The following is a 12471-nucleotide window of genomic DNA, read 5'->3' as shown; positions in this document are numbered from 1 at the left end:
GAGGAGGTGGTGGCGGAGGCGGTGGAGGAGAAGGTGACGGTGAAAGTTCACCAAACCCTAATCCAGTCTTAAACAAATGTGAAACAGGTTGCAACATTCTTCCGTGGCCACACGAGACAGATTGTGACAAATTCTGGGTATGCAACGGCTCAAAAGCTGTGTTAGGAGTTTGCTCCGAAGGACTACAGTTTAACCCACAAACATATACGTGCGACTTTAATTGCAACGTATCTTGTGTCAGACGCGAGATACAGTCCACGGTCGAGGACGATGGCATTAAAATATTCCTGCCTTGGAGTAAAGCTAAGTCTAGTTTAATTAAGAAGTATCTAGATGGCATTGTTAGCGTTTAAGGACATATTATGTATATGTGAATAAAAAATAATCTGCAATCAATACATTTCTTTCGACGACAAGAGTCGTTAGTGTACAGTATTAGATAGTTTGTATATATTTTATTGTAAATAAATTCTACCTCGGTATTTTTAAATTGAAAAACCTGTTTTTCTACCTACCATATACGAGCGTGTGCACACGTGGAACTAAATTATCGCATAATTGTTTAGTCTCGCATTGATTCACTATTTAAAGGTTTGCGCCCGCAAACAAAAAAGTCTACAATATTTGGTTTCATAATGTTACTTTTTCTTAAAAGTTATTTCTACAAAATATAGAACAGGTTAATAATAATAAAAAAAATATTTTTGTTTAAAGGTTATATTTATTAAATACACTTATAACAAAAAATAGAAAAAAAATACTATTAATTAGTTAAAATAAATATATTACCAAATAGTAAACGTTTTTTTTTTACCTTTGTTTTTAACTGTTTTGTAACTATATTTCAAAAATATTTTACTTAAAATACAGTGTTTCATAACTTCAAAGTTCATACATTTTTTTAATTATTGCTTAATACTATTACAAATTTTTAAAAATATCATTTATAATGTAAAAAAATACATGTTACATTTTTTCTACTAAAAGTTGTGTTACAAAATATCTAACAATACAATGTAATTAATACAAAAAGTATTGCCTACTTCAAATACTATGAAAAAAATTTTTAACTACAAACAAAATCTAATAATAATTACCATAAACCTCTTAAATAATTATATTACGATTTAAGTCTTTTAATTTGGTCATTTACTCCTATAGGGTTCAATGGATATATTTTTCCACCGGTATCGAACTTAATAAAAATTGATAAAAAAAATTACATACGACTATAAAAAAACTATTCTTGACTATCTACAACATCATTGGCTTCGATTACCTGTAACGAAAAAGTAAAAAAATAAAAAAAAGCTTAAAAAATTTAACATAGATCAAAAGAAAAAAAATTTTTTTCCTATTTTAAATCTTTCCTGGTCTCTATTGGGAAGGGAAAAGACAAATTAATAATGGATTTTACATTCTTAATAGAGTAAGGAAAAATATATACCGAAAAAAATAGTAGAACGGTATTAAAAAAAGGACTTATAATAGAAATAGCTGGTTCTGAAAACAAAAAATATACTCAAACGTCTACGAAAGTGGAAAAAAAAATCCCATTTCAAAACTAGTTACCAAACAACGAAAGAAAATATAGACAATTACCTTTGTCCCTTTTTCCTAACCAAAACTGGGCAAGTTATGAAAAAAAAAATTTTTTTTCGCTGTTTGTTAATTAGTATTAGGTATGAAGTATCATTCTTACTCGTTTAATTTTCTTTCCATACATAGACCAGAAGGTCACTTTTATATCTGTAGGTTTCCCTGTCCTCGCGTCGAACATCCTGCAACTATCGAAGGGTGGACAGTACAGGTGTAGAGACACAGCACCGTCTACGTATGAAGGATTTTCCATACGATGCAACCCTAATGCATCTGCAATTAAAAATGAACCAAATTTATATAGTAATTAGGACAATTTATCAGAGATATTTAATTTTAATAATCTATATAGGCGGAGACGCACATAAAAAAGATATTTCCCCTTTCCATGCGTCTCCTCCATGTAAACCACTTTTCCTTCCCATCCTTTCCTCTTTAGAAAAGATATCTCTTTTCTTAAGAGGAAAGGCAATTCTCCACTTATAAAGACTAGACATAGTGAACAACATTTTTTTCACCGGTAACTTCTTTGAAAGGTACTATGTTGTCAAGTTTAGTACCACCTCATGCCATTGTATTTACATGTAGTAAAATATACAAAATTACTATAAGCTCCATCTTTTGTTACAAAAAAAACTAAACAGTATCACTAAATGTGAGTATTTAAACATTAAAATACAATATTGACTGTTTTGTACATCTATTACTAGCTAGCGTTCGAAAATTATGTGAAAAATGTCTCAACTATGCTTCTGTATATTTTTTAATCTATTTGCAGTTAACCCTTAAATCGACGGAGTTTTTTGTAGCGAAAAAATATATGTTACCAACACAATAAAAACAAAATCTCACGTATTTCTAAACTAGTTCAGTAGATTTTTTTAAATATTTCATCACACTGGACACTATCGAATTTAGAGTGTCCATAAAATGACTTTTTTTATATTAATGAGCCTGATCTACAAAAGATACCCTTTAACATGAGTATCTTCTTATCTTGAACTCAATAAGCAGAATGTGAACCCAGACGAAAAAAATCACAGCAAGTTCAATGACTGATGATTTTTTATGTAACAAGCATGAAAAAAATCAATAAAAGGTTTTTTACATTAAGATTTTTTGACGCTATTTTGTTTCTTATAAATTGCCACTGCTGTTGTTCGCAAATTCGTCTACGATAAATAATAAAATAATAAGTTTATAGTCTATGTTACTCAATGACAACGTAGCTTTTTAATGGTAAAAGATTTTTTGAAATCTGCAAAGTAGTTTTAGAGTTACATCAATACATGCAAAAATACAAATCTTTCCTCTTTATAATATTATGGCTTGCAACTTCGCTCGTATGAAATTAAAAAATCTTAAAATCGGTCTAGTAGTTTTTGAGTTTTTTCAATACATGCAAAAAAAACAAATCCTTCCTCTTTATATTAGTATAGATATATAAATAAAATATTTAATTACCATTAATATAACAGACATCGTTAACTTCTAACGCCGTTCTTCCTATTTCCTCCATTTTGTTAGCGTCATAATCGTGGTCGCCATCTTGTTCGCAATGTTCCGAGCTGTCACTTTTCCCGCGGAAATTAGGACAAGTGTCATTCTGACAGTTGTTAATTAAATTGCTCGTCCGATCCTCTGTCGCATTTTCGTTGCCAGAACAACATGAATTCTTTGTTTTTAATTTTTTTAATACCTCCGGTTCGACATTGTTGGGCCACTCGTATCTGAAAAGGGGATAATTTTAAATTAAGAAAACAAAGGCTTTTTAGATGACAATATAAAAAAGTCATCATATTTTGATGAAATTTGGTATAAATGTAAAGAATAGTCTGGAATAACAGATAGGCTACTTGCATTTGTTTTTTTTTAATTTTACGCGAACTCGAAATCGATGCAAGTAAACGATTTTGTAAAATTTTGAAAACAACGCCATCTATTTTCTTAAAAACTAAAACTAAGGACTTTTTTTGTTGAATATTTTTCATGTAACATACCTTACTTCCTCCAAACTGCCGCTTAGAATTTTCATAAAGCAATGTGAGTCTGCATGATCGTGTATGGCAGAAGCATGGCCTGGACCCCAACACAGGACCATTATATTAAAAGCACCATTTCCAGCGTCGACTAAATTCCTAGTATACCTGAAATATAAAAATTAAAAAATAGTAAAAATTCTGTATTAGTCCAAAACAATTTTGTACAAAAACATTGGGACTGTCTTCTGAACTAGTAAATATGTAATGAAATATTAATGGCCAGTCTCACCACTGGCTGATAGAGGCTCAGGTAGCTTAAAAATCACGTCACTGTCAGATAAGGGAACAAAATCTGAAATTTCCATCACGTATTTTACACGTTAGTTATCATATAATTAACAATTTGGTGGGACATGCCCTAGGAATTTCTTAATCAACGACCTGTAAGGGGTTAATTAAACAGTTTCTTAATATCTCATATTGAATACTAGCTGTTCGCGTGCGGCTTCATCCGCATGAAATTATAAATTCATTGTTTGCATTTGTCAAATTCTCAATTGCAAATGACAAAATACCAATTACCTTACTATGGCAATCTTGCTTCCTTGATGCTGGCAGCAACTTACGGTCTCTTTCCCACATTAGGGTTTTTATCCAAAATATTTACCCCCTAAGTTTAATGGCGTGAAAATATGGGCTAAAGCGTGACGTTAGTGTAGGGCTTTTTATTAAAAAAGGGAATTATTCAAAAATATGCTGTAATTGCTGAGATCTTAGGCAACAATGAAGTGTGTGTTTACGCTTTATTATAATAGTATAGATACTAAGTGTTCTCCTTAGTGATCACTTAATAATTAAGTGCAGCTATTATAGAATTCAGAGGTACCATTTCTTTTTCTAAAGAAGTTGCAAGATTTAAAAAAATATCCACCGAGATTTGAGAAAAATATCCATAAATTTTTTTCACCGCATTTTATATTTGTATTACATTTAACATACTTCCAGAAAACATATTAACAATACTTTACTAAAATAAATATCGTGATTACTTAAAATTAACAAGTAAATATTATAAAAATATATAACGGAAAATTTTCAATATTGATTTACATGTGATTTGAAAGAAACAAAGAAGCAACGTCACTTTAGTGAAAAGAAAAAATGCCTAAAAACACTCAGATATTGAACAAAGAGATATAAATGCAAATACGAGGAGTATTTTCAAACTAAAAGCGAGGCTTTGACTAAAAATCGCACAACTGTTTGCGATTGTCGATTGTTTTGTAACTCAACTGTTTAGTTGTACAACTAAACATCGAGTAGACCTCCATAAGCTCATAGAAATCAAAGCAAGACTATAGTTTAGTCAAACATGCCTGAGCATATCAAATTATAGCTTTTTTATATTATGGCAAACGAGCAAACGACCACCTAAATCCACAAAAAAAGGCGAAGCGACCATTGCCCACACTTAATCGACAGATGAGGAGACGCATATAAAGCCCATCCTATGCGTCTCCTCCCGTTTCCCATCCAATCCTTTCCTTATAAGAAAAGGGTGGACCGAGAAAGGGACTAAAATTGGGCATCCGGCGCCACACTTATCAAACTGTACGCGGAGTTACCCCACTTCACGAAGACAGGCTTCTGTGTGGTGGTGGTATTACACCGTGGGACTAAACCCATTCGTGCAAAGATGTTAAAGCGGGCTCTACCACTGTTACCTTAAATCCAAAGGTTAAAATTACACTTACCGGAATCTATCAAATTTTGCGTATTTCTTCCAATCCTTGGGCTGGGATTTGTAAGCCGACATCAATTTTTGCACATCTTGAACATTCACGTGGTCCCTCGCGAACACTTTGTGCAGTTCTTGGACTAACATTTCCAAGCCGTTTATCTCTCTGTATACAAAAACACATTTTATAACATGCTGAAACTACGCTTTGAAGATCAAGTTGGTTTGTTCTACTTTACTTCGAGAATATCTACGTATTAACTTAATATGTGCTAGTGAAACTATCAGAGGTGAAATTTAAAAAAAAAACTTAAACCTCACTAAATTATTTCTAAAACTCTCCGAGAATGTTAACCTTTTATACTATTTCATTTGAGTCTTAATTATTTAATTAGCAAATAGTTTTGTGTAAACCTCACTGATATTAAATGCAAAAATTCGGATGGATTGTCAGAGTTTGTAGCCTAAACTGTTGAACGCATATCGATGAAATTTGCCATAGATGTAGAGAATAATCTGGAAGAACATATAACCTCATATTTGTTTTTTTAATTCCATGCAGACGGAGTCGCGAGCGAAAGCTAGTTATGTTATAAATAACGATTTCTTATATGTTATGATAGCGTGTGACTTACAAGTCAATCTTCAAGGGTCGTTCGACAGCTAGCATGTCGATGTCGTCGCACTGGGAGACGCGGACCTTGCAGTTGGCGCTTTCCACCTCCATATCTGGAAACAGAAAACATTTACCATTATTATCTAAATATACTAATATTGTAAAGAGGAAAGCTAATAGGAATCAATGCAAGACTAAACAGTTTTGCGATAGTTTAGTCAAAGATGTACGCGTGTTCTATGGATAACAAGATATTGTTTAACAGACGTTAAGGTAATGTCATCGCCGTAAACAATTTATATAATGAGATTTGTAGAGAAATTTCTATTATTTCCGTTCACCTGAAATATCAAAACACATGACCAATCAAATGATTAGATAATTTTTGGACTCGATAATTCTGAGGCGTAGTAAATTTTTCTTTGTCTAAAAAACAACAATCACTAAAGAACTTAAGAACTTAGAACGTAAAATCTTCAGGGCAACGGCCGGTTTAAAAATTTAATGGAACGCTTTTAATACTTTTTTCTTATTACCTACCAGTTACATTACCAATAATTAACTAACATATTGGAAACAATAAAAAAAAACTATCTGATATGGCCCAAAATCAAACACAGTCCAGGATAGAACAAGATTCCGGGAAGACAGCAAAAGGGTGAGGTCCTGGGTTGTAATAGTTTGCAAAGGTGCGAGGGGTGTTCCGCTTTCCCTGGGTCGTAACACAATGAGTACATGGTTTTAGAGAGTAAAATTTCACATATCCGTCATTCTCCCGAAAAGCAGGGTATCTTTCGAAGATTTCCCCACTTATACCAGAAAAAAAGTAGAACAAGATGGCGTATTGTGGCCAGTACCAGCATAAGAGTAGCGAACGGGTCACAGTTTAGGTCACCTGATAGAAGAGGACCATAGTTCTGAGTATAACTCTAACAAAACACTCTTTAGTTATAGTAAACTAGCTGTTCTAGTGCGGCTTCATCCGCATGAAATGTCAAAATTCAAATGCACAAATGACAATTGCTTCCTTGATGTTGGCAGCAACTTTTGGCCTCTTTCCCACCTTAGGATTTTTATCTAAAATATTTAACCCCTAAGTTTAATGGCGTGACAATATATAGCCTAAAGCGTGACGTAAGTATAGGGCTTATTATTAAAAAAAGAACTATTCAAAAATATGCTGTGATTGCTGACATCTTAGGCAACAAAGAAGTGTGTGTTTACGCTTTATTATAATAGTATAGATAGAAAAGAAGCCGTCCTGGAAATCAGAGCAGTAGTAGACTGTTACCACGGCCAGACATTCGCGGCGACTTTTTAAATGACACTTCAATGCGTCAATTTGCAGATCATAAAACGTCTCAACTGCATTAGATAAACGTTTCTTCATCCGGTATTATCCAATAAGATTCATTGTCAACCTCGCAATTCTTTTATAATAACATCAAGTTGAAAACATAAAGGGATAGACGGCGTCGTGAGAAAGATTTTATCCTAACACGTCTTCCAAATGTTTGATTATTTAGTTACACTTACAACGGCGGATCCAGGGGGGGTTCATGGAGGTTATGACCCCCCCCCTGAACTGGTTGGTCAAGAGCTTGACAAAATATATTTCCATATTTTGTTAAGCTATGACCACGACTATGTGACCCCCCCCCCCTATGGCGCCAAAGCTGGATCCGCCCATGCTTACTTACTTACGAATTATAAATATGAAAATGGATCTTAAAAGGAATCTCAAGAAGGGGTCAACGAATCTCGATATTTTGCACACATATAAAACACAGTTTTGTTCTTTATTCCGCACGTAGTCGCGGGTAATAACTAGTTAAGCTATAATTGGTACTATTAGTGGTTAAATGCAATAAATTAGAAATATTACATCTTATAGAGTAAAGATCGTAAATAAAGATAAATTGTTACTAAGCATACGAAATATTAGGTCAAAAGATTACACTCGACGTATCTTTGTGTACCAAATACGAGTAATTCATATTTCAATACGTCATGAAGCTTATTTATAAAACAAGTTGCATTAAACATAACATATGACGCGTATACTACTGTCCACAGATTACTCTACTTATCATTGTTTTTTAACCTCTGCCCTTATGTTGAAAGCTTCTCTGTCGTCAAACACAGTCTGTGACACAAGCCTCTCACAAGCGTTTCTGTTACTCGGAACATAATAAGTATTATTATAGAAATGATAATAAATTGTTGTCCTAAAACTATATTATTATAGATAATAGTTAACAGACACCAATCATTGATCTCTATAAATGGATAGGTTATTGCTTGATGACAGCTTTTGATTTGTTTGTTAAACAAGATTTAAAGTTCCTGACATTTCATTCTATCTCAAATATTAAGTAGGGTCCTCGCTACTACTAACTTCACCGTCAGCGCCAAAATTGTCAAAATGTCTTGGTCAATAGCCTGTCCATTTTTATAGGTCACTGACAGTTTACTTAAGAGTAAAACAAAAACAACATGTTCTATGTCTTTGAACAATGATAATAAATAGTACAACTGAAACATTTAATAAAAAAATGTTAAGCAAAAGAACTGCTTGGATATAAAAATGTTAGTGGTTAAGTATAACTTAAGACTCCAACATAACATCCGCTATTAAATGCAAGTTGCAACATAAAAGGGTGACAATGCGTTTACTTGAATTTCCTGTTTTGAAATGTCAGTCAAAATACAGACTGCAGTTTAATAAATACTATTCAAGTATTTTATTATACTTATACTTAACAGTATGTAAGTTATATTGTATTTATTTTGATTACTCTATATATACTGAATGGTTGAGTCACATCAGGTAACCAAATTGGTATCATTTTTCGGATTGAATCGACCGGTTCTAGACTCTCATTTACCATTTTGACAGCGCCGAATTAAAAAAGTACCTAACTATATGCCAGTCCATGTTATCTACCCTCCAGTTAAAGTCCCGTCAAAATCAAACCTGCCGTTTCGGAGATAACCCGGAACAAACGCGGCTTGCGGACAGACAGACAGAAATTTGTAAACACTATTTTATATCAGTATTGCAAATATACAATGTATTCTTCGCATAATCTGACTATTTCTCTCGATGTTACATATTGACACTTCAACTTTATTATATGTATATAGACAGATATAAAAATCTGTAATCCTGGTCACCCTAGAAAACAGTCACTCGATCTTTGCAACCATTGAATTCTCAGTACAGTTATGGGCTTATTCCTTATTAAGCCTTTTTATAGTTCTAGGAAGCGTTTATTAAATTTTTGTAAAGTAAATAACAAATACTAAAGGTACATTGGCATATTGACATCGATTGTTTTTTTCTAAGAAACTCTCTTATTTTTCTATATAATTTTTAGAAAACTTTCACTGTTGACACAAATAAGATTGACTTTAAAAAAACTAAATTGATAATCACAATTTACACAAATATAAAGAGGAATAATTGTATTTTTGTATATATTGAAATACTTCTAAACTACCACGACAATTTCAAAAATTCCTGCACCAAAAACTATGTTATAACAGAGTAACATAGACTATGTTTTTTGACCGACTTCCCAAAAGAAGGAGGTACTCAATTCGTATTTTTTTATGTGTGTTACACCATAACTCCGCCGCTAGTACTGATTTTGATAATTCTTTTTTTATCCGAAAGATAGTGCTTGCAGGTGGGTCTCATTTTTTTGTTTGATTTTTAACTCATCAATCCTGTTGCGCTGTCCATACGGGAGTATTATAAGGAGGAAGATAAAGATAGTGTTTTTACTGTTCTTCCAATTTAACGCGCACGAAGTCGAGAGCAACAGCTAATAGGCAATATGACTATTGTACGATGTTCGTCAAACACATTTTTTAAAGATAATTTCGTGTAAATCCGAGGTCATTTTTTAAATATACATAACCTAATCGTCAAAACTAACTTGACACACTTGTTCTATCAACTACTTACTTAATCAATGAAAGTTGACATACTTAATTGACCTTCGTTAATTAGAATAACATTACTTAACAAACGTAGATCCTTTGGTTCATCATAAAAAATATGAGACAATTGTTTTCTATTTAAACTCGCCTAAAATTGAAACTACTTCAAAAAGAGAGAGATTCGTCTTTATGTTTTCTGTTTGTTTTGTTTTTTGGTTGTCCTATTTTTATTTTTTATTGGACGTTATAGCGAGCTTGTCAATTGTTTTTTCAAAAACTAAAAACAAATCATTATCTACTTTAGTTTCTAACCCTTTCCCATATTTACCTCTGCTATTTTAAGTGATAGATTTTTTATAGTAAAAACTCTGATTACGTCATATTTTATTGTTTCAATAAGCTATGAGTATTCTATTGTGTATTAGATAACTATTTACTTGTTTATTGTTGAAGGTATACTGTTTATATAATCAGTAAAAGTTTTGCATTGCATAGTTCATTATCCGTAACTAGTTTTTCCTATTTCTATAAATAAATATGAATGTTTGTTATTTATGCATTATTGAAGCATTGTGAATAAATAAAATGTATTATGACGCAACCAACCCGCAGTGGGCCAGCGTGGTTGACTATGGCCTAGTCACCCTTACTTAGGGCCCCAAGCCCCTCGTTGAGGACGTATAGCTGGTGATGATGATTCTGATGACGCCTCAGGTCTCCAATTTTTATATTAATACTAGCTGTTCCCGTGCGGTTTCATCCACATGAAATTATGAAAATTTTATTTTATTCTTTACATTTGTCAAATTATCAATAGCAAATGTCAAAATGACATGACATGACAAACCTTAGCAATCTTGTTTTTTTGATGTTGGCAGCAACTTATGGTCTCTTTCCCACATTAGGGTTTTTATACAAAATATTTACCCCTAAGTTTAACGGCGTGAAAATATATAACCTAAAGCGTGACGGAAGTGTAGGGTTTTATATTAAAAAAAGAATTATTCAAAAAAATGTTGTAATTGCTGACATCTTAGGCAACAAAGAAGTGTGTGTTTACGCTTTATTATAATAGTATAGATAAAAGAAGATTTACGATGTTTCATGTAATTAATAAAAACAAAAACTATTGGACGGTTTACAAAAATGCTTCACAATTAAAAGAAATCGCGAGCAACATTTTATAAAAAATAAAATTGTTTTTTTGCATTTTTATATTTACATATATACTATTCGTGGCTTTACAATGGATGACGCAAAAAATTCAAAAGTAGTTCAGTTATCATAAACTTATAGATGCGTTCATCGGAATCTGGCTCAGACTCTTGACTTTAAATGACAGGACATGTATTACGCACCTTAAAAATAAATTGCTCTCTTATGTGCTCTATTTGAGTTTTTAAATTTTTTAATCTTTGTTCGTAAAGACTGATTTATCATCATGATATGTGGTTATCACCTCCCCCCGCGCGTATATTGGCAGAATTGATTTAGTACCACACGAGTAGATAAAACACGTAGAGAGAAAGCTTCTAACTACTACAAGTACAGTATATGTGCGCATAACCACTGGCCAAATGATGTAGCCGCGGAGATACTGCGAAAAACCAGTTTACACCGGCGCAGCCAATGGTCTTTGTCTCTCTACGACTTTATCACCTACTAGCTGTTCCCGTGCGACTTCATCCGCATGAAATTATGAAATTTCATTTCATTATTTACATTTGCCAAATTCACAATTGCAAATGTCGACATGAAAAAACATAACAAACCTTAGCAATCTCGCTTTCTTGATGACGGCAGCAATGGTCTCTTTCCCATATCAGGGTTTTATCCAAAACATTTACCCCCTAAGTTTAATGTCGTGAAAATGTATAGCCTAAAGCGTGGCGTAAGTGTAAAGCTTTTTATAAAAAAAAGAATTATTCGAAAATATAATGTGATTGCTGACATCTTAGGCAACAAAGAAGTGTGTGTTTACGCTTTATTATAATAGTATAGAAGTATAGATATGGATGTGGTGAGGTACAACGGCGGTTGCTTAGTCCGTTTGTCTATAGTCAAGTATTATAACATGCAATCTTGACGTATAATTGATTATGTTATAGAACGTAAATTAATTTCACGAGATTATTATCCTTGAGGTAGGACTCGTCTTTGTTTCAATTTAGATAGATTTAATATAAAAATTACCCTTTTTTGTAGTTTTTTTCTTTTTAAAAAGAACTGTTTTGAAATAACTATTTAGCGTATAATTTTAAATTAAACGTAAAAAACAAAAAAAAAACATTATTGTTTGCAAAAAAAAGGGAAAATATAAATTAAATATTTTGTTGATAGGATTTTTAGTTTTTTTAAACAATTGACAAACACCCATTAAGCTAGAATTCTAAATATTTAGTCAAAAATTATATAACGTTAGTATTATTTAAAAAAAAGTAAGCGGGATAGACAAAAGCACTCACCTATCACGATATTCTCGATTTTTCTACACAGAAAGCACTTAGCAACTACACAAAAACAATTCTGATAATATCCAGATTCTTTCACTGAACGAACGACCGATAGTCGTATGCCTTTGATAAAAT

General features: G+C 32.4%; 1 protein-coding gene across 1 annotated transcript; it reads right to left on the bottom strand.

Annotated features, from left to right (window-relative positions):
* Nucleotides 1–1069: 1069 nt before the first annotated feature.
* On the bottom strand, nt 1070–12465 carry LOC106101407 (cysteine dioxygenase type 1). Its single transcript, XM_013280638.1, has 7 exons — nt 12349–12465; nt 5955–6048; nt 5336–5485; nt 3600–3746; nt 3064–3329; nt 1703–1872; nt 1070–1279 (listed from the first exon to the last, which is right to left on the bottom strand). The coding sequence occupies exons 2-7, from the start codon at nt 6044–6046 to the stop codon at nt 1241–1243; spliced, it is 864 nt and encodes a 287-aa protein (XP_013136092.1). The 5' UTR covers nt 6047–6048; nt 12349–12465; the 3' UTR covers nt 1070–1240.
* Nucleotides 12466–12471: the final 6 nt, after the last annotated feature.

Source organism: Papilio polytes, unplaced genomic scaffold (assembly GCF_000836215.1).
Source record: "Papilio polytes unplaced genomic scaffold, Ppol_1.0 DF823991.1, whole genome shotgun sequence".
NCBI classification, from domain to species: domain Eukaryota; kingdom Metazoa; phylum Arthropoda; class Insecta; order Lepidoptera; family Papilionidae; genus Papilio; species Papilio polytes.
This window is presented reverse-complemented; position numbering and strand designations above follow the sequence as displayed.